The 27,741-nt window shown below is 44.2% G+C and overlaps 1 protein-coding gene across 1 annotated transcript in view; it reads left to right on the top strand.

Annotated features, from left to right (window-relative positions):
* The window catches only part of LOC111982470 (regulatory-associated protein of mTOR), a 147,938-nt gene that overhangs the window by 67,755 nt on the left and 52,442 nt on the right, over positions 1-27,741 (top strand). The window contains exons 5-7 of the mRNA XM_024014038.2: positions 1,475-1,633; positions 2,459-2,605; positions 10,773-10,948. Of these exons, the coding sequence (XP_023869806.2) occupies positions 1,475-1,633; positions 2,459-2,605; positions 10,773-10,948 (482 nt within the window). The remainder of the gene's footprint in view (positions 1-1,474; positions 1,634-2,458; positions 2,606-10,772; positions 10,949-27,741) is intronic.

Genomic DNA, 27,741 nt, shown 5'->3' with positions numbered 1-27,741 from the left:
CATAAGGACTAACATTGGATCGCTGAGAGTGTCTATCCGCCAGGCAGTGTTCAGACTGCGGTCCTATCTGATTGCACCAAACTCAATCAGCAACTTTTGCTTTCAAGGTGTGTTTGAAGCCGAATGGGGAGACTGGATGATGTCTTTGAACACATACATATTGGACTGTTTGGTTCGTTGCTAATTAGCTTGGTGTTTCTAATGATTGTGTGGTTTAAATGCTGAAGTCCTTGAATGGGAACTGGTTAACCAGTTCCCATTCAACCGGGTATTAACCAGTTCCCATTCAACCGGGTATTAACCAGTTCCCATTCAACCGGGTATTAACCAGTTCCCATTCAACCGAGTATTAACCAGTTCCCATTCAACCGAGTATTAACCAGTTCCCATTCAACCGAGTATTAACCAGTTCCCATTCAACCTAGTATTAACCAGTTCCCATTCAACCTAGTATTAACCAGTTCCCATTCAACCTAGTATTAAAACCAGTTCCCATTCAACCTAGTATTAATACTAGGTTGAATGGGGGTTCTGTTGATGTAATATTGTGCGGTCATGAGAAGGACTTACCAAGAAAAACTTCCTAAATGGCTCTTGAGGTAAAAACGTAGTTGGAGCACAAAACAAATAAAATAAACATTGATTTCTTATTGCTCACTATTGTACAGGATGCGGACAGGTGACTGACGTTTTGTGCGTGTCTTGTTTGAGAGCGAGAGAGAACCTGTGTTTGACTGTTTGTATGACTCCCATGTGCGTACCACGTACACCGTTCATATGTGTACGATGACGTGTACACACACAGCAGGCCGTTGTCCCACTCTGCTCTCATTGCTAGTTGACCACYAGGCCCTGTTTCCCTCATTTACAAGCAGCAGGAGCATTATTTAAATATGCCACTGAAGCCTATTACAGCAAGCACAATAGTCTCTTCTATTCTCCCCAGGTAGGATAGCAATGACGCAAATACACCTCCTTTCTCATAGTATTAAAATAGAACAACAAAAGAGACATCTCCCGTAGCCCTAACCTACTTTCAGCAGCGCTATTCAGTTGTATCTAGTTATTTCTAGTCCTCTAGGCATTGTCTTGGAAGGACTGTCACGTGCTCGGTTTCTCCAAAGTTGTTTAATGATGAAAGATGAGAGGAGGGAGTTGAATTGAAAAGACCTGCCGCCCTTTGACATCAGAATAATAGCGTGAGGGAGCTGTGTGTTTGGCCCGCTTCTCGTTTCACCCCTCGTTCATATTTCTACGCTCGCGTCTGGATATTAATCGATACACTTAACTATGGTGTACGCGTCTGTCCACGCTCTCAAACTGCGACGCGTCTCTTTCCTTCTCTCTCTCCTCTCTTCTCTAATCGAACGCATGTTGTCAGATCAAATGAGAGGCGGGTAGTTGTAGCAGCGTGATAACACAACACACAATCGCATCAAATCATATTAACGCTCTCTCTCGCTCTCTCTCTCAGGCACGTTACAAGCAGAGTCTGGACCCCACCGTAGACGAGGTGAAGAAGCTGTGTACGTCCCTGAGACGCAACGCCAAGGAGGAGCGTGTCCTCTTCCACTACAATGGACACGGGGTCCCCCGACCCACCGTCAACGGAGAGATCTGGGTCTTCAACAAGGTGAGAGAAACACACACATGCAGAAATATATATATATATATATATATCCAATGATGACTTCTGCCTCTACAATCACACTAAGACTCACAAATAAAGTCCAATCGTTGAATACACATGAACACAAACACACACTAACAGGTCCATTGGCTCCACTGATATTAGACTTAAACAAGTTATCCCACACGCACACCCCGCTCACCAACAACCAAAATAGTTATTACAGAAATATACATTATTTTATGGACAACTCACACAAGGAAACACCCACTCTAAATGACACACGGCTCCTGTCTTGGTTTGGGCGCTGCCTCTCCCCAGTACACCCCAGAGCCTCTCCTCCTCTCCTCTTCCTCTCTTTATTCCCCTTAATGATGAGTCCTATAAAACCAGCCCTGCTGCCTACTGTCTGCTACGGTGTGCCTAGGCCCCATTGTCACAGCCCCCCCCCCCCGGCCCCCCCCCCCCCCCCCCGCTACGGTGTGCCTAGGCCCCATTGTCACAGCCCCCCCCCCCCGGTCCACCTCCTAAAAACACTCCCACAGAGTATCTCCCAGTACAGTAGTCAGAAACAACATCATGACTTTCATTGCTTCCCCTCGTCCAATCCAATAAGCGAATTGGGACGCAGCCGTACAGTTAAAACCATATCTACCCCTCTTTCTTTCATTATTAGTGTTGAAAGAGGATGGAAGGATTTGGCAACATCTTAAACTCTTTTTGGACAAGTATGAAAAATAATTGCTAGTAGTACATAGAACATTTCTAATTACTGGGTTTGTCTACCAAAATGTTTAATAACCCCCATCCTGTCTGTCTGTCCTGTAGAACTACACCCAGTACATCCCTCTGTCTGTGTACGACCTCCAGACGTGGATGGGCAGCCCCTCCATCTTCGTTTACGACTGCTCCAACGCAGGCATCATCGTCAAGTCTTTCAAACAGTTCGCCCTGCAGAGAGAGCAGGAGCTAGAGGTGGGTGGCAGAGAGATATACTGTGCATTAAGTATTCAGAGGCCTTGACTTTTCCCACATTTTTTTTACATTACAGGCTTATTCTAAAATGGATAAAAAAAAAAATAATCCTCATGAATCTACACACAATACCCCAGAATGACAAACAGGTTTTAAGACATTTTTGTAAATGTATAGAAAATGATTTACATAAATTGCTATGAGACTCGAAATTGAGCTCAGGTGCGTCCTGTTTCCATAGATCATCTTTGAAATGTTCCTACAACTTGATTGGAGTCCACTTGTTGTAAATTTAATTGATTGGGCATGATTTGGAAAGGCACACACCTGTCTATATAAGGTCCCGCAGTTGACAGTGCATGTCAGAGCAAAAACCAAGCCATGAGGTCGAAGGAATTGTCCATAGAGCTCAGACAGAATGGCACGAGGCACAGATCTGGGGAAGGGTACCAAAAAATATCTGCGGCATTGTAGGTCCCCAAGAACACAGTGGCCTCCATCATTCTTAAATGGAAGAAGTTTGGAACCACCAAGACCCTTCCTAGAGCTGGACACCCGGCCAAACTGAGCAATCAGGGGAGAAGGGCCTTTGTCAGGGAAGTGACCCAGAAACCGATAGTCACTGACAGAGCTCAAGAGTTCCTCTGTGGAGATGGGAGAACCTTCCAGAAGGACAACCATCCTTGCAGCACTCCACCAATCAGGCCTTTATGATAGTGGCCAGACTGAAGCCACTCCTCAGTAAAAGGCACATGACAGCCCGCTTGGAGTTTGCCAAAAGGCACCTAAAGTACTCTGACCATGAGAAACAAGATTCTCTGGTGGGATGAAACCAAGATGGAATTCTTTGGCCTGAATGCCAAGCGTCACGTCTGGAGGAAACCTGGCACCATCCCTACGGTGAAGCATGGTGGTGGCAGCATCATGCTGTGGGGATGTTTTTCAACAGCAGGGACTGGGACTAGTCAGGATCGAGGGATTTTATCATTTTTTTAAAGTACAGAGATCTTTGATGAAAACCTCCTCCGGAGCACTCAGGACCTCAGACTGGGGTGAAGGTTCACCTTCCAACAGGACAATGACCCTAAGCACACAGCCAAGACAATGCAGGAGTGGCTTTGTGGCAAGTCTCTAAATGTCCTTGAGTGGTCCAGCCAGAGCCCGGACTTGAACCCAATCGAAAATCTCAGGAGAGACCTGAAAATAGCTGTGCAGTGACACCTCCCCATCCAACCTGACAGAGTTTGAGAGGATCTGCAGAGAAGAATGGGAGAAACTCCCCAAATACAGGTGTGTCAAGCTTGTAGCATCATACCCAAGATAACTCAGGGCTGTAATCACTGCCAAAGGTGCTTCAACAAAGTACTGAGTAAAAGGTCTAAATACTTATGTAAATGTGTTATTTCATTTATACATTCAAAAAACAAATGCCACAAAATAAACTTTTTTCTTTGTCATTATGGGGTATTTTGTGTAGATTGGGGGGGGGCAGTTTAATCCATTTCAGAATAAGGCTGTAATCTAACAAAATATGGGAAAGTTAAGTTGTCTGAATACTTTATGAATGCACCGTACACAGACACACACACACACACACACACACACAGAGTTCCCCCATACACGCACACAACCACTCCCGCAGCGAGACCAAGGTATGTGTGTGTAAATTTGCGTTGAATTCCGAATGGCAAGCCAGATAAACCTTTTGAATGGAAGAAGCGTTTCACAATCTCCTCTCTGTGATCCCAGCCTGCGAATAGGCAGCTGGAGCTAAATGAATTAATGATAGTGTTTTGGTTTGGTCAGGATCTCCACTCCCCCTCCCTACCATCCCTCCATCCCCTTTATTCCACTGTTTTCTTCTTACCGGCCATGGCATCTCAAGTGAATTTACAACACGCAGTTCAATTATTCATGGAGGAGATTGAACGCACTTCAGATTATATGGAATACAGCAGAAAGAAAGAGGGTGAGCGAGAGAAGGACAAGGAGGGATGATGAGATGCAGAGAAAGGGGGAGAAGAGGGCGAGCAATACAAAGGGGGAGGACGTGGGGAAAAGAAGTGGGAGAGGAAGGGATGGCAGAGCGAGGCGAAGGACGAAAAAGTGTTCCAATGCAGTCTAGAGAGACTGAGAAAAAGGCAGACAGATTGTGAGAGGAGACTCATCCTTCACTGTGCAGTCACGCTAAGTTCAATACCTGCAACACAGCTTCTGTCCTCTCACCATCCGTCCATTCAGGCTCCCTCTGCCCTGCTCCCTCTAACCCTTCTATCAACTCTAAGTTTTAGAACACCTTCTCATTCAAGGGTTTTTCTTTATTCACTTTTTTCTACATTGTAGAATAATAGTAAAGACATCCAAATGATGAAATAACACATATGGAATCATGTAGTAACCAAAAAAGTGTTCAACAAATCAAAATCGATTTTATATTTTCAGATCTTTCKAATAGCCACCCTTTGCCTTGATAACAGCTTTGCACACTCTTGGCATTCTCTCAACCAGCTTCACCTGGAAGGCTTTTCCAACAGTCTTGAAGGAGTTCCCACATATGCTGAGCACTTGTTGGCTGCTTTTCCTTCACTCTGCGGTCCAACTCATCCCAAACAATCTCAATTTGGTTGAGGTAGGGGGATTGTGGAGGCCAGATCTTCTGATGCAACACTCCATCACTCTCCTTGGTAAAATAGCCCTTATACAGCCTGGAGGTGTGTTGGGTCAACAAATGATAGTCCCACTAAGCCCAAACCAGATGGGATGGCGTGGCGTATCGCGGCAGAATGCTGTGGTAACTACGCTGGTTAAGTGTGCCTTGAATTCTAAATAAATCAGACAGTGTCACCAGCAAAGCACCCCCACACCGTAACAACACCTCCTCCATGCTTTACGGTGGGAACCACACATGCAGTGGTCATCCATTCACCCACACCGCGTTCTCACAAAGACACAGCGGTTGGAACCATGAATATCCCATTTGGACTCCAGACCAAAGGACAAATTTCCACCGGTCTAATGTCCATTGCTCATGTTTCTTGGCACATGCAAGTCTCTTCTTCTTATTGGTGTCCATTAGTAGTGGTTTCTTTGCAGCAATTCGACCATGAAGCCCAGATTCACACAGTCTCCTCTGAACAGTTGATGTTGAGACACAACACAACTGATTGGCTCAAACGCAATTAAGAAGGCAAGAAATTGCACAAATGAACTTTTAAGAAGGCACACCTGTTAATTGAAATGCATTCCAGGTGACTACCTCATGAACCTGGTTGAGAAAATGCCAAGAGTGTGCAAAGCTGTTATCAAGGCTATTTGAAGAATCAAGTTTATTTTTTGTTTTAACACTTTTATTTTTTGTTTACTACCTGATTCCATATGTTATTTCATAGTTTTGATATCTTCATTATTATTCAACAATGTAGAAAATAGTAAAAAATTAAGAAAAACCTTTGAATGAGTAGGTGTTCTGAAACGTTTGACCGGTAGTGTATCTGTCCAACTCTTACCAGGCTGAGATAGCAGGGGCCACGGCCCGATAGAGGGATGTAGAGATGGAAAGACGGAGGAGAGAGACGAGGCCCAGCGGCCCATCAATAACACTTAAAGCTGTCAGCGCGTGATAGGCGGTAGAGCGAGGGGGCGGGCAAGGAGGAGGGAGGGAGGGAGAGATAGCAACAGAGGGCAAGGGAGAGGGATAGAGTAGAGTTTGCTCCTCAGCTGTTAAAAAGTGTTGGTGTAATTGGCCACTCTGGGTTCTCTTTGGGTCACTATGGGCTAAAGCTCTTAGCTCCAGCCAGCTGGAACTGTTGTCAAATCAAATTGTATTTGTCGCGTACACGTGTTCAGCAGAAGTTATTGTGGGTGTAGCGAAATGCTTGTGTTTCTAGCTCCTACAGTGCAGTAATATCTAACAAGTAATGTCAAACAATTACACACCATACAGACATCTAAAGTAAAGGAATGGAATTAAGAATATATAAATATTTGGGCGAGCAATGTCAGAGCGGCATAGACTAAGATACAGTAGAAATGGAAAGAATACAGTATATACATATGAGATGAGTAATGCAAAATTTGTGAACATTATTAAAGTGACCAGTGATTCCTAGTCTATATAGGGCAGCAGCCTCTAATGTGCTAGTGATGGCTATTTAACAGTCTGATGGCCTTGAAATGGAAGCTGTTTTTCAGTCTCTCGTTCCCAGCTTTGATGCACCTGTACTGACCTCGCCTTCTGGATGATATATTGCAATGTGATTGAATGGAATTTAATGTGCCATAACGGAACTGTCTTTTGGGCCTCCCGAGTGGAGCAGTGGTCTAAGGCACTACATCGCAGTGCTAGCTGTGCCACTAGAGATTCTGGGTTCGAGTCCAGTCTCTGTCGCAGCCGACAGGGATGTCCTTGCCCCATTGCTCACTAGCGACTCTTGTGGCGGACCGAGCGCAGTGCACACTGACACGGTCGCCAGGTGTACAGTGTTTCCTCTGACACATTGGTGCAGCTGGATTCCGGGTTAAGCGGGCATTGTGTCAAGAAGCGGCTTGGCTGGGTTGTGTTTCGGAGGGCGCACGGCTCTCGACCTTCGCCTCTCCCGAGTCTGTACGGGAGTCGCAGCGATGAGACAAGACTGTAACTACCAATTGGATACCACYYAATTTAGGAGWAAAAGGGGTAAACATTTTTTTTAAATAATAAAACTGTGTCTTGGTCTTCAATAAAAATAAAAGTGACATTTTGAACAAATCTTATTCAACAAATATCAGCTGGCGGAAAGCAAAATGGCTCCACTTTACACCTCAGTGCACCTCCCCCCCGCCTGCACAGCAACAGGAAGAGAGGGATGGGGGAGTGGTGGAGAATGAGAGAGAGTTGGAGGAGGGGAATGGAAAGATGGATGGCAGTTGGGAGGGAGAGGAAAGAGAGAGGGGTATAGATGAGAGGAATATTGAAATAGGATAAGGGAGGTAGAGGAAGGAGACAGGTGGAGAGACAGGGAGGGAGGTAGTTCCGGAAGACTATTAAAGATGCATGATAGTACCAAGGCAGGGAGTCCCCCTCCATCCCTGTTTCCGGTACAGCATAACGCTCTGCAGCAGAGTGCAGGAAGAGGGTGACCCTAGTTCACACTCGCGCTCATACACACACACACACACAGGGACAGACTTGATCCCACCAGGGGCTTTTTACCGGGAAATAGGGGGAGTGGTGCGGAAGGATGGGGAGGTGTCTCTCTCCTCTCTAACAGACATGCAACCTTCAGTCAGGGGTGTGGTGTCTGAGTGCTCTGTTATGAGCAGTCCGCTTCCTGCTAAATATTTCAGAACTTACTGTATGGAGTCAGCAGTATGACGCTCACTGCATTATCTGCTGTGTGGAAATGACTGTGTTTGTGTGTCCGTGTGCTCTTTCTTTTGGGCGGATGGAGTCTGATTTTTTGTGCATTTGTCTGTTGGTATATCTGTTCTCAGTCAATGCACACTTCCGTGTGTGTTTGTTGTCTCCTTGCTGTCTGTGTGTGTGTGCGCGCACGTGTATACACCCCCCCCCCCCCCCCGATTAGGTCTGTGAATTAGTGTACGTAAACAAAAATTTGCATACCCCAGTGTGATGAAAATAAAATCCTTCCATGATTGTAATGCAAATTTATGAGATTCCGATATGCTAATATGTTAATATGCTAAATCCTGAAAAGCAGACGGTTTAGGCAGTAATGTGGTGTTCTCCATAAGGTGTATTGTTTACCCGTATCACAATATCCCAAATGATTTGTGTAACGATATTGTTCCACCGTCGTTGATACATCATGCATTATAGAGTAGTTAAAATATCCATGTTGCGTTGGTTAGTGTAACATTCCCCATTTCATCATTAAGAAGTGACAGAGAAGATGTAATCGTACGAGACACTGACATAAACAGTGTACATACGCCAGCACACACACACGTCCCTATTAATCCAGACAGGTCTGWGCAGAGCTGTAGGTTTAATAGTGCTATTTTATGAGTCTGTATCTAAAAGCAATGAAGACACACGTGGACGTCACACTGAGATGTTAGCTAGCTGCAGGTCCTACATTTAGTTTCCTTTCTCTGGAGTCTCCTCATTATAACAAGCTACAATTAGAGAGGAAGGCTCTTCTGCCCATAGCTCTGTTGCACCCTGAACTGAGATGTATAATCATACAACACACTGAATCTCTCACACACACACACACCTTACTTTCATGCCTCTGTTCATTTCAATTGAACGTTTTGGAGTGTTGTATTTGCACATCACCGAGGGTGGAAAATCTGGAGGAAATGCTGGTCTGTCTGTCTGGTTGCGTTTCAATGTGTCTGTTTACCAGCTAGCCCTTAGGAAAACATGACCAGCCTTCCATCGTCTAACACTCTGGCCTAAGAGGCGTTAGTAAATAAAAAATAAGCCTAGGTTTACCATGCCTTGCATCAGATGTTGAGGAGTTGACTGTTAGGAGAAGTTAGCTTTTTTCACCTCACGTTTTCCAGATTGTGTGGGCTGTGTGTGACACTTGCCTTTGAGTGCATTGTGTGTGTTGCACATTCCCTTTTCTCCCTATAGACTAAGGAGATGTGAGGACAGCCTGATCGACTGGGCATGTGTCCCTGGTCTACTGCGCTGTATGTAAGTGTTTAGGTTGACACTTTGAAGAAGACCTTTCACTTCCTCCCTGCACAGCAATTATAGCCAGCTRGGCACAGCGCTGTTTTTAAAAACAGGAAGTGTTTTTAGCACTTAAAGCAGAATGTCCCTGTTCTCTCATGGATGGGATGGTACCTGGAGTGGCAGGTAAATCTCAATCTCCTGTGAAGAGTCCCACTCTTCAACACGCGGTACCATCCATCTACCGTGACGCTTGCTATCATAAGGCTAGACGGACAAAGTGCTTTAAATTGTATTGCACCCTTCCATCATATGCATCAGCTATGCCATCAGTACAAAATTACCCCCAAGGGCCGGATCAAATCTCCAGATCCTTGCCTGAAACTCGGCCGTACGTCGCGTATTGTTAGTCATCGGGAGATTTAGGCTGCACCAGAATTGTAGAATTATGGCAGAAGTCACACATTTGAAGCTCGAAAGTACAAGCGCTTCAGTCATAAGTCTGTGAAGTATTTATAAGCCCAGGGAGTCCGTGGTCAACAGCCCTGGGTGAGGAGGGGAAGGGAGCGCTCCGAGGTCGTCAAATGAAAAATGGAGCTCACCTCCACAAGCTGCCTAGAGGCAGACTGACATCACACCAGGTCTGGATGGATCCATACACCCATACAGGAGTAGACACACACACACACACACACACACACACACACGTACTCAGGAACAAACGTACACACACACCTGTCCATTCCACACACACACACGCTCTCTCACACCTTTGTATTCATGGCATTGTACAGGCGGTCCACCTCCCCAGAATGATAATATCACATCTTCCAATATCTGCTCCAGAGGCTGTTTGTTCAGAATACACTATGCTATCGAACACCTCCGCCACCCTGAACTTCAAAAGCTCTCTTCCACATCTCATTACCGGATGATAGCAGAAGTTTAGAGCAGTGAGAGGATCCAATGTCCTAAAGGTTTTCACTCCCTTTCTCTGACCTGCACATCCCTCTGGCCTGTTATCTGTCTCTTCTCTTTTCTGTTGGTTCTGTTCTTGTTCTTTTATCTGGTCCTCTTTCTCTTGCTCGGCGTTACCATCTCTGGTTGGTTTTCCCTTCTCTCTTGTTCTGTGTCTACTGTTATTTCTCTTTCCCTTTACCTCTCTTTTTCGCTCTTTGACATTATTTACATTTGAGTCATTTAGCAGGGCTCTTATCCAGAGTGACTTACATTGAGTGCATTCATCTTAAGATGGCTAGGTGGGACACCTTCCCTCAATGAAGTAGCTATCAGCAAAGTCAGAGCTGGGGGGGGGTGTCAAGTGCACGAGTTCAGTATTACATATTTTCTCTATTATGCCCTGGTCTTCTCTGTTTGTCTGTACCTTTTTTTATTTTATTTTTGAATACAAACTCATATTTTATTCAGACTGGGATAGCATGGAATCGGTGTGTCCGTCTGTGTAACTTATTTGTTTGACCTGTGTCTCTGTATAGCCTCTATTAGCTTCATCTCCAATCCAAGTCTTTTGTTCTCTTCCAGGTGGCAGCCATTAACCCCAACCACCCCCTGGCCCAGATGCCTCTCCCCCCCTCCATGAAGAACTGTATCCAGCTAGCCGCCTGCGAGGCCTCAGAGCTACTGCCCATGAACCCTGACCTCCCCGCTGACCTCTTCACCTCCTGCCTCACCACGCCCATCAAGATCGCCCTGCGCTGGTAAGAGCCACAGTGGACCAGCCAAAAGATGGATCGCTCCAACTTAAAACTCCTTATTCTCAGACACCCTGTCTAAGCGGCGTACTTTCCTTGTTCAATGATATCSAATGATAATGATATTAGTATGCCAAATAAACTATTTAGATATATTTTCCGCATAAGTATGGTCATTAGTTGACATCCCTGCTCTCTAAAGCATTGATGCGTCATTAGTTTTGAACATATTTGAACATACTGTACTTTGGGGGAATATATTGGTACGGCCTTCATTTGACATACTAATATAATTGGATATCGTTCCATATTCCGTGGTGTTGTATTTTCTGCCTCTAGTGCTGTCTGTCTGTGTGGTACAGCTGATTTAGCATGTAGATCACACTGAGGGGGGTCTTGCTTACCAACCACAGGTGATTTCATCACCTCTAAAGATCCCCTGTCACTTTACCATGCGTGCCCACACACGGCCATCTGTATGATGTGTCATTTATGTCATGATTGGGTGACGATTAGGGTCGTAGGGCACAGCAATATAGTATGGTGTTTACCAGCTTTGCCGGGTTGATGTCTGGCAGAGAGGTGGTTCAACTGGGACGCTAGCACAGGAGTCCTCTTGGGAAAGGGTCACGGTCAGTTTGTGTAAAGGGGAGAAAATGGACATTGAATTAAGATGTCACCAATGTTCAACTTCATGGTGTTTTTGGTCTTATTTTTGACTAATGAACATGACTCTGGCATTGCGGTGTTCACTGTAGTGTGTTTCTCCTCTGTTGCTCTTGAGTGGAGACCTCAGAATTCTCTGTCTATCCAACCATCAGTGTATTTTCTTTGCCTGTGTGTGTGTGTGTGTGTGTCATTGCTGAGATGGCAGTATCGGAGTTCATGAAATTAGTTTCATATTCACAATGGGATTAGGCCACAGGCCCAAATCTGTGCATATTAAACGTGATGCTCCATAAACCGGAATATCTCTATCCTCACTTTCACTGTATCTATTCAATTCAAAGGGCTTTATTGGCATGGGAAATATGTTTACATTGCCAAAGCCAGTGAAATAGCTCATAAACAAAAGTCAAATGAACAGTACACTCACAAAAGTTCCAAAGGAAAACACACATTTCAAATGTCATATTATGGCTATATACAGTGTTGTAATGATGTGCAAATAGTTCAAGGGAAAATAAATAAACATAAATATGGGTTGTATTTACAATAGGGTTTGTTCTTCACTTGTTGCCCTTTTCTTGTGGCAACAGGTCACAAATATTGCTGCTGTGATTGCACACTGTGGTATTTAACCCAATAGATATGGGAGTTTATCAAAATTGGATTTGTTTTCGAATTATTTGTGGGTCTGTGTAATCTGAGGAAAATATGTGTCTCAAATATGATCATACATTTGGCATAGGAACAGGTAAGGAATTGCAGCTCAGTTTCCTCATTTTGTGAGTAGTGTGCACAAAGCTTGTCTTCTCTTGAGAGCCAGGTCTGCCTACGGCGGCCTCTCTCAATAGCAAGGCTATGCTCACTGAGTCTGTACATTGTCAAAGCTTTCCTTAATGTTGGGTCAGTCAGTGGTCAATTATTCTGTCACTGTGTGCTCTGTTTAGGGCCAAATAGCATCCTAGTTTGCTCTTTCCAATGTGTCATATAATTATCTTTTTGTTTTCTCATGATTTGGTTGGGTCTAATTGTGTTGCTGCCTGGGGCTCTGTTTGTGAACAGAGCCCCAGGACCAGCTTGCTTAGGGGACTCTTCTCCAGGTTCAGCTCTCTGTAGGTGGTGGCTTCATTATGGAAGGCTTGGGAATCGCTTCCTTTTAGGTGGTTGTAGAATTTCTTAATTTGATCCAGTTCCTTTTGGATTTGATGCCTCATGATTTGAGTATTGCTCTGTTCTAGTAGACTGATTTTGCTGTGATCCGATTGGGGTGTTGGTGGGCTGACTGAACGCTCTGAGAGACTCTGGGTTGAGGTCAGTGATGAAGTAATCTACAGTACTACTGCCGAGGGATGATCTGTAGGTGTACCTACCGTACGAGTCCCCTCGAAGCCTACCATTGACTATGTACAGACTCGGCGTGAGACAGCTGCAGGAGTTGGGACCCGTTTTTGTTGGTTGTTTTGTTATAGTTGTGTCTAGGGGGGCATATTTGGGAGGGAATGCTGTAACCTCCAGGTAGGTGTTTTCCCCCTGTGTGTTAAGAGTGTCAGGTTCTTGTCTGGTTCTGGTATTTAGGTCGCCACAGACTAGTACATGTCCCTGGGCCTGGAAAAAGTTGATCTCCCTATCTAGGATGGAGAAGCTGTCATCGTAGTATGGGGATTCTATTGGGCGGCTGCTATATAGGGTGTGGCTAGTTATCGACTGGTTGGGGATGTAGCTGGTGACGCTGTGGTCTGGGTGTAGGTCCTCTTGGTGTGGAACCTCTTGGTGCAGGTCCTCTTGGGAGGGGGTGGGGGGGGTCTCGCTGGTCTGGGTGTTGTGTCTGTTTTTCTGTTGCTCCTGTGTGAGATGCTGGGGCTGCGGTTGACGTTCTTCAGGGTCCTGGGAAAGGTGAGGACTGCTGCCATGTAGAGGTGAACCTGATCATAAAGGTTGTTCAAGTCCAAGGTGGAGTGGTGGGCCAGGTAAACATTTGGTTTAGAGGCCTCTACATTTGGGTGGGGGAGGGACACTGCTGGATGAAAGCTCTCTAGGAGTGGCAACATGCAGGCCAGGCCCTTTCATGTCAGGTTGAATGTCTATGAATACCATAACTTCAATTAATAGACCAGGCATTTATTTGCTTCCATCACTGAACACAACCAGCGCCTCCCCTCACCTTGCAGTCTCGCCTTCGTCTGATCCACCTTGCAGTCTCGCCCTCGTCTGATCCACCTTGCAGTCTCGCCCTCGTCTGATCCACAGACAAACACTGAACTTTGACTTTTTGAGTTTGCCATTCTCTTGTTTTGGATCAATTCCAAAATGCCTGGCTGTTGCATCGCTGGAATGTTGCTCTATGAGTGTGGTTGTGCCATGGCTAGCGACGATGACAGATGAAAAATAATAATTCAGTTTAATGCACATGACCATATGAATATCAGAGCTGTGTCCATGGTAACCTCATAAACAATTTAATTTAGACCCAGTGTTTATTTGAAACGAGTGTTTATTTGCTGAAAAGGGACTGGCGGCTATTTGAGACTGGGTTTAATTGAAGTTTTACGGTGTGTGTATATAGACATGAATATATCATATACAGGCCTTGACATTAACGCTTGTCTGCTGGTTCGAGCAAGTAAAAAAAATTGTCATACAAGAAGAATATAAATTTAAGTTWAAAAAAAATCACACAAAAAACACTATCAAACGATGAGGCTACTCCAATCAGAATTTGAGCAGTGTCCTCCGAATCTACAGAACATATCAGAGTATAATTATTGTAGGCCTGCATAGACAGTCTTTCAATCATGCATTCGTGAAATGCGTTTTTGAGATCAAAGCACATTTGTTGATATTCGTTGTTAGTGAGTTTTTTGCCTAGTTATAGCAAGTTCTTTGATCAGCAATGAAAACCCTGGAGAAGTCATGGTGTGTGCATCACCTGCGTTTGTCAGTGGGCTGTTGCCGGGGGAGGGAGAGATTTGCGCAGCAAGTAAGACAATGATATACAACAGACTACCTACACTGTGTTACATTGGCTATCTCGCTAGTTAACTATTTAGTTATCAGCATGTTTTAATGTCATTCTCATGTCCCATGTCCTAAAATAACTTTCCACAGGCACTCGTGTATAACCGCAAATGGCCGACACGCAGATCATACAGGGGCACAGTTGATGAAACCAGTGCTGCATACTCTGGTTGTAAACCCGTACGTCTCTCAAGCGCTCACAATTGGTTAGGATGGTCCTCTATTCAATACTGGCCATGTAATCTGAAAAAGTAAAAAAAAAAATCTTAGAATAGCCTTATTGACAAGTAACTCCTATGCTGTCAAGATCTCCCCTGAACACTGAATATTTTAACCTTACAAATAGATAAACATCTTAGTTAACAACCTTGCTCACCTTAGCCATTTCATCCCTGGTTCATTGAAGGAGGGAATTATTTTATATAGACTTAAGAAGTATTTGATTGTAATTGTAATGTTGCCGGTTGGCCAACCATCCTCCCAGGAGTTTCCAGGAGAGCTACTGAGTGTGCAGGCTTTTGATCCAGCCCTGCTCGAACATAACCAATTTGTTACAAAAATCAGCTGCTCAACAGGACCTTGGTAGGCTGACTCTGGTGTGTTTGTGCAGGGCTGGATCAGAGGCATGCCACCCAGTAGGTCTCCAGTTGGAGGGTTGACGGCCCACGTGTGTTTTATACAGTGGCCTACTAGTGCAGTATTGTACTTTGTGGTGGGTTCAGTGCCTTGCTCAAGGCCACAACGGCTGGAGACACTTTATAATACATGGGCTCAGAGAGCAGCAGTCTTTCAGTACCAGTGATACTGTAATAGTGAATATTATTTAGTGAAGTGGTGCCTTGCATAAAACAACACTATTTTCATTCATCTTAATGGCCCGTGGTGTTAGAGGGGGGGGGGCGCGCATGTGATTTGAGCTTTCTGTCCAACTTGTCTGAAAGATAAATGGCAAAAAAGTTAATGTCAAGCCCTCATATGGAACTGGAGTTCCTCGATCCAAAATGGCTGTCACAATGTCCGATTGATAGAATAAATTGTTATTCTGGTTGGTGCTGTTCTCCGTTTGACTCCTTAGAAATGACAAGGTCATGCCAGTTWGTGAAGCATTTCATAGTACACATTGTATTTGCAAAGCACTGTTTGCCAGATTCTAACATCATAAATGCTTTAGCAGGTTGTGAGCCCTTTGTAAATATCATTGACTGATGACGCTGAGATATGTGGGTGAGGAGGACGGGCGAACTTCAAGATGTACTCATAGGACATTTAAAAAGCAATTATTTTTGTCAATAACACAATGGATTTCAATTTTCTTCGTTATTCTATTTTTACTGAAGGTCAACATAAGACTTACGCTGGGTCCCAAATGGCACCTTAGTCCCTATATAGTGGAGTACTTCAGACCAGAGACCTATGGGGGCCCTATTTTGACCTTCAGTTTAATGAGGTCTCTGTAGTGTCATTAATATTAATGACTTTAAAAACAGCAATTTCTGGACTTCGTTTGGATTAACAATCAGGAATAGATTGGTTTCCGATGGTCTCAGGTGTGCACACATGARGTACAGACACGMGTCACTCATGGTTTTTCTATCAAAGGATGAAGTATAGGCTAATGGGTACTAAAAATGGCAGTTTCTGAGGAAAGTGAAAGACTGGAGTACCAATTCCTCTTCTGTATCAACTCTTTTCATGCTCAAAGGATCTGTTATAGTGGGATGCATTGGTGTAAAATATTACCATTTGGGGAAGTACATGACAATTTTGCCTTTTTCAAAAATCAGTACCATTTTTAAACAGTAAGCGAGAAATTAAGTTCTACGTCAATTCACAATGCAGAATAATAATAGCTATTAGGTATTAATGACTGCTAGGGCCAGGCAATGAAGTTATATCTTCTGCCGCCATATACCCTTTAAAGCAGCTCATCTGTAAGGGCACGCTACAGCTTTTTAAATGCCGACACGAAACCTGCTCTGGAGATGGTTTTGACGCGCCAATGAACAGGCATTTTACTTGTAAAGCAATACCACTGTAAAGGAATGRTGCTTCTGAAGCTGGTCCATCACTAGGCAACCAGAACTGTCAATCAAATAATCTCGAGCTGTCTGCGTGCGGCCTGCCTGCGCGCGGATCTCTCTCACCTAAAAACAAAGTACTTTAAAATGTGTAAAATAACGTGACTTGCCAACACCATTTAGTAGGAAGAAAACACATCTTCCACTAGGAATCGATTCCTAAGATTCAGTATTTTTAAAACCGAGTAGACTGATTTGTTGCCGCACTTCCGGGAACACAAACACTTGTCTTTCATAGCGAGCTAGCGAGGGACGAAGAGAGAGTGGAGAGGCACATAGGCAGGTCGGCCACCAGGCAGACAGTCAGAACCGTGCACTAGGCCTATCTATCAGCAATCAAAAGCGGCTGTTTTTTTGTTGGAATTTCTTAGCTTGCAATGTCTTGCAACTAAAAGTAGGGCATATCATCAATGAATAGGCTAGGATATTCTACATGCAACAGACTGAATACTGAACACACTCTCGCATCATTAGCGAAGAGAAAGAGCAGGCGAGCCAGCTGTAATGTTCAGTATTCAGTCTGTTGCATGTAGAATATCCTATATATATATATATATATACATATATACACTGCTCAAAAAAATAAAGGGAACACTTAAACAACACAATGTAACTCCAAGTAAATCACACTTCTGTGAAATCAAACTGTCCACTTAGGAAGCAACACTGATTGACAATAAATTTCACATGCTGTTGTGCAAATGGAATAGACAAAAGGTGGAAATTATAGGCAATTAGCAAGACACCCCCAATAAAGGAATGGTTCTGCAGGTGGTGACCACAGACCATTCTCAGTTCCTATGCTTCCTGGCTGATGTTTTGGTCACTTTTGAATGCTGGCGGTGCTTTCACTCTAGTGGTAGCATGAGACGGAGTCTACAACCCACACAAGTGGCTCAGGTAGTGCCAGTTCATCCAGGATGGCACATCAATGCGAGCTGTGGCAAAAAGGTTTGCTGTGTCTGTCAGCGTAGTGTCCAGAGCATGGGGGCGCTACCAGGAGACAGGCCAGTACATCAGGAGACGTGGAGGATTCCGTAGGAGGGCAACAACCCAGCACAGGACCGCTACCTCCGCCTTTGTGCAAGGAGGTGCACTGCCAGAGCCCTGCAAAATGACCTCCAGCAGGCCACAAATGTGCATGTGTCAGCATATGGTCTCACAAGGGGTCTGAGGATCTCATCTCGGTACCTATTGGCAGTCAGGCTACCTCTGGCGAGCACATGGAGGGCTGTGCGGCCCCACAAAGAAATGCCACCCACACCATGACTGACCCACCGCCAAACCGGTCATGCTGGAGGATGTTGCAGCAGCAGAACGTTCTCCACGGCGTCTCCACTCTGTCACGTCTGTCACATGTGCTCATGGTGCTCAGTGTGAACCTGTTTTCATCCGTGAAGAGCACAGGGCGCAGTGGCGAATTTGCCAATCTTGGTGTTCTCTGGCAAATGCCAAACGTCCTGCACGGTGTGGGCTGTAAGCACAACCCCCACCTGTGGATGTCGGGCCCTCATACCACCCTCATGGAGTCTGTTCTGACCGTTTGAGCAGACACATGCACATTTGTGGCCTGCTGGAGGTCATTTTGCAGGGCTCTGGCAGTGCACCTCCTTGCACAAAGGCGGAGGTAGCGGTCCTGCTGCTGGGTTGTTGCCCTCCTACGGCCCCTCCACATCTCCTGATGTACTGGCCTGTCTCCTGTAGCGCCCCATGCTCTGGACACTACGCTGACAGACACAGCAAACCTTTTTGCCACAGCTCGCATTGATGTGCCATCCTGGATGAACTGCACTACCTGAGCCACTTGTGTGGGTTGTAGACTCCGTCTCATGCTACCACTAGAGTGAAAGCACCGCCAGCATTCAAAAGTGACCAAAACATCAGCCAGGAAGCATAGGAACTGAGAAGTGGTCTGTGGTCACCACCTGCAGAACCATTCCTTTATTGGGGGTGTCTTGCTAATTGCCTATAATTTCCACCTTTTGTCTATTCCATTTGCACAACAGCATGTGAAATTTATTGTCAATCAGGGTTGCTTCCTAAGTGGACAGTTTGATTTCACAGAAGTGTGATTGACTTGGAGTTACATTGTTGTTGTTTAAGTGTTCCCTTTATTTTTTTGAGCAGTGTGTATATATATATATATATATATATATATATATATATATATATATATATATATATATATATATATACACATATACACACATACACACATACACCACATACACATACACATACACATACACCACACACAGAGCAACAAAATAAAATATTTTTCAGTACCCTGTCTTTCAAAGGTAATTCTTAAAAATCCAAATAACTTCACAGATCGTCATTGTAAAGGGTTTAAACACTGTTTAGAGCAACAACAGTGGTAGGCCACACAAGCTCACAGAATGGGCCCATCGAGTGCTGAACCGCGTACAAGTCTGTCCTCGGTTGCAACACTCACTACCGAGTTCCAAACTGCCTCTGGAAGCAACGTCAGTACAAGAACTGTTCGTCAGGAGCTTCTTGAAATGGTTTTTCATGGCCGAGCAGCCACACACAAGCCTAAGGTTACTATGCGCAATGCCAAGCGTCGGCTGGAGTTGTCAAGCTTGCCGCCATTGGATTCTGGAGCATTGGAAACGGGTCCTCTGGGGTGATGAATCACGCTTCACCATCTGGCAGTCCGACAGACAAATCTGGTTTTGGCGGATGCCAGGAGAACTCTACCTGCCAGAATGCATAGTGCCAACTGTAAAGTTTGGTGGAGGAGGAATGATTGTCTGGGGCTGTTTTTCATTGTTTTGGGATGTATTGGAAACGCATACTGGGAGCCTGGCCTAATCACCCAACATCAGTGACTGACCTCACTAATGCTCTTGTGGCTGAATAGAAGTCCCCGCAGCAATGTTCCAACATCTAGTGGAAAGCTTTCCCAGTAGAGTGGAGGCTGTTATAGCAGCAAAGGGGATATCAACTCCATATTAATGCCCATGATTTTGGAATGACATGTTCGACGAGCAGGTGTCCATATACTTTTGGTCATGTAGTGTAGGCTCTATCCTCTTTGCAAAACGTAGCAAGTGTTGGATGTCATCATTCTTGCTGCTTCCAGTTCAGTAGCCATCCCTGCGAGGTCAGGTGTGCGTGTGGTCCAAATGAAATAGAGTAGGCAATAGCCTATGCATGGGCGGAGAAGCACGGGGCAGTTATCTTTCCAAGGAAATGTACTTCCTAAATATGATTAGGCTATAGTTTACAACATTGCGTAGAAATAAATATTGATCATCCATATTTCTGTCTGAAAATCTTCTCACTGCTAAACGGTAGGCTATAAAAATTGCTCAAGAGAAAGTGCAAGTCTGTCCAACTCTGCTCTCTTCAACTACATCTATCATATTGGCTGATACAGCCCAGTAATACAGACATACTAATATAATGGGCCACGTGAGAAGCTCTGGTAATTTAACCTATTTTTGCGCATTTGATATTGCCTACAGGGTGCAAAATTAATGGGACCATGTCTGGCAAGTGAGCTGTGTCACATACGTCTAAAATAACTGGTTTGGGACCAGTTCTTGCCGTGGCAGTCGGACAGAAAGCCAGCGGGTGCGGTATGTAACGCTTCGGGTGCGGGGGGGGGGAGTACCTTGGAGTACTTTGGAACTACCTCAGAAATGCCGAGAAGACCCTGGGCTAAATTGCACTGCCGTTCTGAATACAACTCTGCTTTTTATCAATTCTATTGCTGTTGTTACCAACCGATCGACTAGTCGATCTTCAAGGAATTCCTAGTCGATCATCAAACATTTCTGTAGAAAAGCCAACGATAAACCCTTGTCACAGAGTTTCTAAACCTAGAGGCGCAACAGTGTGAGACTTCCCAAGTAGGGTAAGTCAACGAGAGAAGTGAACGATTCTTCATCATGTTAATTTTCTAGATCTCTAAACGCACAATCTAGATTCGAGCCAATGTCTTAAGTAGTTGAACATGTTATTTCTACAACCTCGTGAAAGTGACAAACTGACAGGTTTCCATTTTTCGTCAAAAGCCACTTCAAATCGAAGGAGTGCCTTTTGATTTGACAGCCTGCACATGCGCCGTTCAGCACAAGACGACCGTTAGACCCGATGAGGTGTTTCTGTGCTTAGCTAGCCAACGTCACCATGACATTGGAGAAGCAGTTCCCGCCAAATGCATTTGATTGATTGAACAGGTGAGGTTACGGATGCTTTGCTTCCCCACTGTGAAGTCCCCACAGAGAATAACAACAGCTACATTTACATTATACTCTGTGTGTTACACCCTCCTCCCATGTTTCCTCCTTCCCCCTATTGACTAAGGAGATGTGAGGACAGAGAGAATGAGTTGTTCGTTTACTGACGCGTTTTCATTCAGAATTGATCAGTGTGGTGCCTTTTTGAAGGTGTACTGTCACTCACAACATCATAGATAATGAAAAGAAGCTACTTGAGGTGACAGGAAAGGCTGTAAGTGTTCAGGAGGGAAGCTAAGGTCGCACTCACMCATGCACGAAAGTGTGGACACACACACACACGTGTGCTTTTCTTTTTCTGTTATGCGTGTGTGTTTGCATGAGTGTGAGAACTTAGCTTCCTTAGCGAAAACGCACACCATCCCCAGATGGTATGAGATTGAGGCAGTCACCTGTCAAGGAGTTGGCAGCAGAACAGGAGTATTGTTTAAAGTTTCAACAGGAAGATGGTGCTTCTCAGCTCCACAGTCACACAAGGCCATGACTGGCTCTGATAAGCATGCTGAGTCCCTCAAGAATCACTATCCTCATTTCCTTTCCTTATTTAACCCTCCTCTTCTCCCCTCTTTCCAACCTCCTCACATCTTTCTCACCCTTCTTTCCTCACCCCTCTTCATTTCTCCACTCCTTCCTCCTTCCCTCCTTTCCTCCCTCATACCTTTCCCTTTCTTTTTATCCCCTTTTGTTCCATCCTTTCCTGTCTTCTCACCATCTCTGCTCTTTTCCTTTCCCCCTCCATTACCATAGCCACTCTCTATCTGAACATCGGGGAAATCCCTTGAAGCCAGTGCTCTATCAGTAATGATTTTCTGCTCTGGTGAGCAAGGAATCTCTCTTCCTCTCTATATTCGTACTAACTATCTCATCCCCATCTTTCATTCTCTTCCCTTTGTACGTTTTATGCAGGTTTGGAAGCCGAGGTAAGCCTGTCTTAGTGAGCTTTCTCGTCTGTTTTTCTCACTGCGGCGCTGAATGCAATTAGCTAAGGAGAGAAGCACATGCCTCTTTCAGCATGGAAGGGAGAAAGAGGCAGATTTCACTGCAGTCAAGACAGGGCTGATAATGATATTTCTAGTATTGGAAATCATTCTTTGTTATGACCCATCCGATAGCTTTACTCCAAGACTATCAAATCCTTAAGCCATTTGGTACTTGGCTATATAAAAATMATCTACATTTTTTATTTGACCAGATAAGTTGTGGCCAAATGAGCCAATTGGGAATTAAGGTTTAGGTGGCCATGATGATAGTTGGGTTTGAAATTTAGCCAAGACACAATATACTTGCAACAAATACCAAGAGCTGTATGGTGATGACTGAGACCTCAGTTTAATGTCACAACCAAAGAGTTTTGCTACTTTTTTGGTATGATATGCCTATTAATGTCCTCCTTCCCCAGTGGTATTATTGTACGCCAATGCATCCCACTATAATGGATCCTAAGAGCATGAAAAGATAGTTGAAAAGGAAATAGCTRCTCCAGTCTTTCACTTTTTATCAGAAACTGTCATATCAAATAAAGGTTTATTTGTCACATGCGCCGAATACAACAGGTGTAAACCTTACTGTGAAATGCTTACTTACAGGCTCTAACCAATAGTACAAGGTATTAGGCATATATTTTTATGTACAAAAGGTATTTGTCTATACACATGGTTAGCAGATGTTAATGCGAGTGTAGCGAAATGCTTGTGCTTCTAGTTCCGACAATGCAGTAATAACCAACGAGTAATCTAACCTAACAATTCCACAACTACTACCTTATACACACAAGTGTAAAGGGATGAAGAATATGTACATAAAAATATATGAATGAGTGATGGTACAGAACGGCATAGGCAAGGTGCAGTAGATGGTATAGAGTACAGTATATACATATGAGATGAGTAATGTGGGTATGTAAACATAAAATCATAAGGTGAATGCACCAATTTGTAAGTCGCTTGGATAAGAGCGTCTGCTAAATGACTTAAATGTAATAATGTAAAGTGGCATTGTTTAAAGTGGCTAGTGATGCATGTATTACATACAGATGGCAAGATGCAGTAGATGGTATAGAGTACAGTATATACATATGAGATGAGTAATGTAGGGTATGTAAACATATTAAGTGGCTTGTTTAAAGTGGCTAGTGAAAAAATTTGACATCAATTTTTCCATTATTAAAGTGGCTGAAGTTGAGTCAGTATGTTGGCAGCAGCCACTCAATGTTAGTGATGGCTGTTTAACAGTCTGATGGCCTGAGATAGAAGCTGTTTTTCAGTCTCTCGGTCCTGCTTTGATGCACTGTACTGACCTCACCTTCTGGATGATAGCGGGGTGAACAGGCAGTGGCTCGGTGGTTGTTGTCCTTGATGATCTTTATGGCCTTCCTGTGACATTGGGTGGTGTAGGTGTCCTGGAGGGCAGGTAGTTTGCCCCTGGTGATGCGTTGTGCAGACCTCACTTCCCTCTGGAGAGCCTTACGGTTGTGGGCGGAGCAGTTGCCGTACCAGGCGGTGATACAGCCTGACAGGATGCTCTCGATTGTGCATCTGTAGAAGTTTGTGAGTGCTTTTGGTGACACGCCGAATTTCTTCAGCCTCCTGAGGTTGAAGAGGCGCTGCTGCGCCTTCTTCACCACGCTGTCTGTGTGGGTGGACCAATTCAATTTGTCCGTGATGTGTACGCCGAGGAACTTAAAACTTACTACCCTCTCCACTACTGTCCCGTCGATGTGGATAGGGGGGTGCTCCCTCTGCTGTTTCCTGAAGTCCACGATCATCTCCTTTGTTTTGTTGATGTTGAGTGTGAGGTTATTTTCCTGACACCACACTCCGAGGGCCCTCACCTCCCTGTAGGCCGTCTCGTCGTTGTTGGTAATCAAGCCTACCACTGTAGTGAGGTCTGCAAACTTGATGATTGAGTTGGAGGCGTGCATGGCCACGCAGTCGTGGGTGAACAGGGAGTACAGGAGAGGGCTCAGAACGCACCCAGCGGGGTGGAGATGTTGTTACCTACCCTCACCACCTGGGGGCGGAAAAATGTATTCTGTCAAAGAAAAGTTGATTTAAAGGGTTAGTGTGACAGTGTGTAAATGAATTAGTGCAGGACATTTTGAAATTGATTAAAATATTGGAAGTAAATGCCAGAATTAAACAATTAAKTATGCAAATGAGCAAAAGCTGTGTGCATTAAGGAAATAGACTCCTGGTTCAAAAATAATAATTTCTCTAAAAAGCGCCTGTCTTGTAAAGTGTTTTAAGCAAACAAATGCCCAGGCTATTAATTMAAGTTTACGGTATGTGACTTAGCATTTCTAGTACAAATCGAAAGTATTGGCAAGAACTCGGGAAAGGTCTCACACGGGGACACATGCCGTACAGACAGGCATTTGTCGCTCGCATATGTTTTTTCTAAGCTAATGGGTACTTCAAATGGGTACTTTGCTGCTGTTATTTTTCACTGTCTTTTTACTGTTGTTTTTATTACTTTACAACAACAACAAAATACGGATAAGAATAAGAGAAAAGTAACAAGTAATTAAAGAGCAACAGTAAAAAATAACAATATATACAGGGGGATGCCGGTACAGAGTCAATGTGCGGGGGCACCGGTTAGTTGAGGTAGTATGTACATGTAGGTAGAGTTAATTAAAGTGACTGCATAGATGTCAACAGAGAGGAGGGGAGGGGGCAATGCAAATAGTCTGGGTAGCCGTTTGACTAGATGTTCAGGAGTCTTATGGCTTGGGGGTAGAAGCTGTTTAGAAGCCTCTTGGACCTAAACTTGGCGCTCCGGGACCGCTTTCCGTGCGGTAGCAGAGAGAACAGTCTGACTAGGGTGGCTGGAGTCTTTGACAATTTTTAGGGCCTTCCTCCGACAGGTATAGAAGTCCTGGATAGCAGGAAGCTTGGCCCCAGTGATGCACTGGGCCGTACGCACTACTCTCTCTAGTGCCTTGCGGTCGGAGGCATAGCAGTTGGTGTGCTTGGACCATGTTAGTTTGTTGTTGACGTGAACGAACACCAAGGAACTTGACGCTCTCAACCTGCTCCACTGCAGCCCTATTGATGAGAATGGGAGCGTGCTCGGTCCTACTTTAACTTTTTTCCACAATCGTCTCCTTTTGTCTTGATCATGTTGAGGGAGAGGTTGTTCTGGCACCACAGGGCCAGGTCTCTGACGACCTCCCTATAGGCTGTCTCGTGGTTGTCAGTGATCAGACCTACCAATGTTGTGTCATCGGCAAATGTAATGATGGTGTTGGAGTCGTGCCTGGCTGTGCAGTCACGAGTGAAGAGGGAGTAGTAATCACTTTACTATAATTTGAGCCTGCGGCAAACACTTTATATTGCATTAAGTTGCATTATTACATGATAGTTAATGTTGTAATTATGCATTGTTACACTAACTGGTACATTTCTATTCAATGCAGGTACACAAATGCAGTTTCAAGATACCTACCCAAAATTGCCACATAAAATGCCCATCAAACTACTTCAATTCAAACGTGTACTGTCTCAACTTTTCATAAAGTGCCCCAGCTATTTACTAATAATCCATTTTTAATCCATAATTGTGTGTAATATTATATTAACTAATATAATCCATCAGTTATACCTTAACTGCAGTGCAATAAAACATTAACTACAGTGTAATTGTACAATGTTAATAAGTGTTATTCACCCAGCTTTATTTCCTATTATATCCTATTCTGTTGCTGACAGTAGCATGAAACCATAAAAACAATACCTTGCTTTTCTTCTGGCTTGTCTTCCTAGCAACTGGATCTGTGTTAATCTTTTGTCTGTGCCGTGCAGTCCTCTCCTTATTAGACAACTGCATCTACAGTATACAGATAATGTGCCTTGAAATACCTTAAAAATGCTATAAAATAGTTTAAAATGATAATACTCAGTATTCATACAACAAGTAAATATGAATTGCATGATTAAATGTTGTAAACTAGTGAAAACATGGGATAACAAAGCTACTGTCATTCAGCATAACAGGTGACATTGTGGTATAACATTAAACTTTTGTTGTGCTGAAGGACGAAAGTGTGGTACTYAAGMACGGATTTCATACATAAACATGTTTAACAGGCAGTTCCTTGGCCACCTATGTAAAGTAATGACCTTGACCTATAAAGATGATCTGTTTCATATTTAATATAGCTTTTATAAAAAATAACATTTAAAAGTATGTTTTCAGTGTTGTACTGAAGGACATGTGTTTTTGTTACAAAGGTTACTAGAGAGTGAAAAGGTGAAATCAAATATATCAGAGATTTACTCACTATCACATTGATACATAATCCAAGATGGCGTAGCAGTTGGACGTCTGTTTTGTCTTGTCCCGTGTATATATTTCGTATATATTTTAAATCTCAATTTCCATCTACGGACTGAACATACTCCTGCAGTCTGCCTCAGCCAATGTGGTATGGATCTGTTATTTTTTCACTTTAGAACRGGAACCCCCATCAGAAGCTAGCCAGCTAACTAGCTAGTAGTCAGTTAGCCWCTGCTAGCGGTCTTCACCGTTAACTCAGACATCAGCTAGCTTCAGCCCGGTCAATTCCTGCCAGTCTGCACAGCGCGATATCAACCCGTAGCATATCAGACTGCTTTTTCTCTACCACTTCTCCGGATTCCTTCAGAAAGCTCTGAACCTTTACACCGGATCATTGCAGCTAGCTAMCTGCTATCCGAGTGGCTACTCCTGGCTAACGTCTCTGTCCCGAAGCAAGCACCAGTTAGCCTGGAGCTAGGCCCATCTCCCGGCTACCCGAAGAGGTTCATCAGCCAATTCTTGGGCTACAATACCTATTTTGTCAATTGGCCTGGACCCTTTGACTGCCGACACGGAGCCCCCGCCGATCCATCACGACTGGTCTGCCGATGTAACCGTCCGAGGGGGGTTTCAACAGGCTCTATCATTGCGATGTCCCCCGGAGGCACATCTGCTAGCCCCGGCCCGCTAGCTGTCTGAATCACCGTGTCTCCAGCTAGCCTAGCTACTCACTGGACCCCATGATCACTCGGCTACGCATGCCTCTCCCTAATGTCAATATGCCTTGTCTATTGCTGTTTTGGTTAGTGATTACTGTCTTATTTCACTGTAGAGCTTCCAGCCCTGCTCAATATGCCTTAGCTAGCCCTTTTGTTCCACTCCCCACACATGCGGTGACCTCACCTGACTTAAATGGTGTCTCTAGAGACAAAACCTCTCATCGTCACTCAATGCTTAGTTTTACCTCCACMGTACTCACATCCTACCATACCCTTGTCTGTACATTATGCCTTGAATCTATTCTTCCGCTCCCAGAAATCTGCTCCTTTTACTCTCTGTACCGAACGCACTAGACGACCAGTTCTTATAGCCTTTAGACGTACCCTTATCCTATAGAGGGTCTTCAATGGGTCTTCTTTGTGATGTCACTCACTGTCACATGATTCACATCATGTGATATGCTTTAAAATGGCCTTTTACCTTTGTTATACTGAATGACGTTGAAGCGCAAAAGTACACGTTTTTAAAGATTTTTTAGATACAGTATGTCGCCCATTATTCTATATATTGTTGCAAACACTAACACAATTATGCCATGGGTGTTCATATATTGTTTTAGGATGAATTTCTACATTTTTMAAACTTGTCATTAGAATTATAACCCGGACAGTTACACAGATGGACATTTTGACACTTTAGAGCTCAATAACTCCCTTCATTTAGTAGTTTGCAACACAAATATTTCCGGGTCAAAAGAAGGGAAAGAGTTGAGTGG

Source organism: Salvelinus sp. IW2-2015, linkage group LG21 (genome assembly GCF_002910315.2).
Source record: "Salvelinus sp. IW2-2015 linkage group LG21, ASM291031v2, whole genome shotgun sequence".
Taxonomy (NCBI): Eukaryota; Metazoa; Chordata; class Actinopteri; order Salmoniformes; family Salmonidae; genus Salvelinus; species Salvelinus sp. IW2-2015.
The sequence above is the reverse complement of the archived record's forward strand: the minus strand, read 5'-3'. Positions and strand labels throughout refer to the sequence as shown.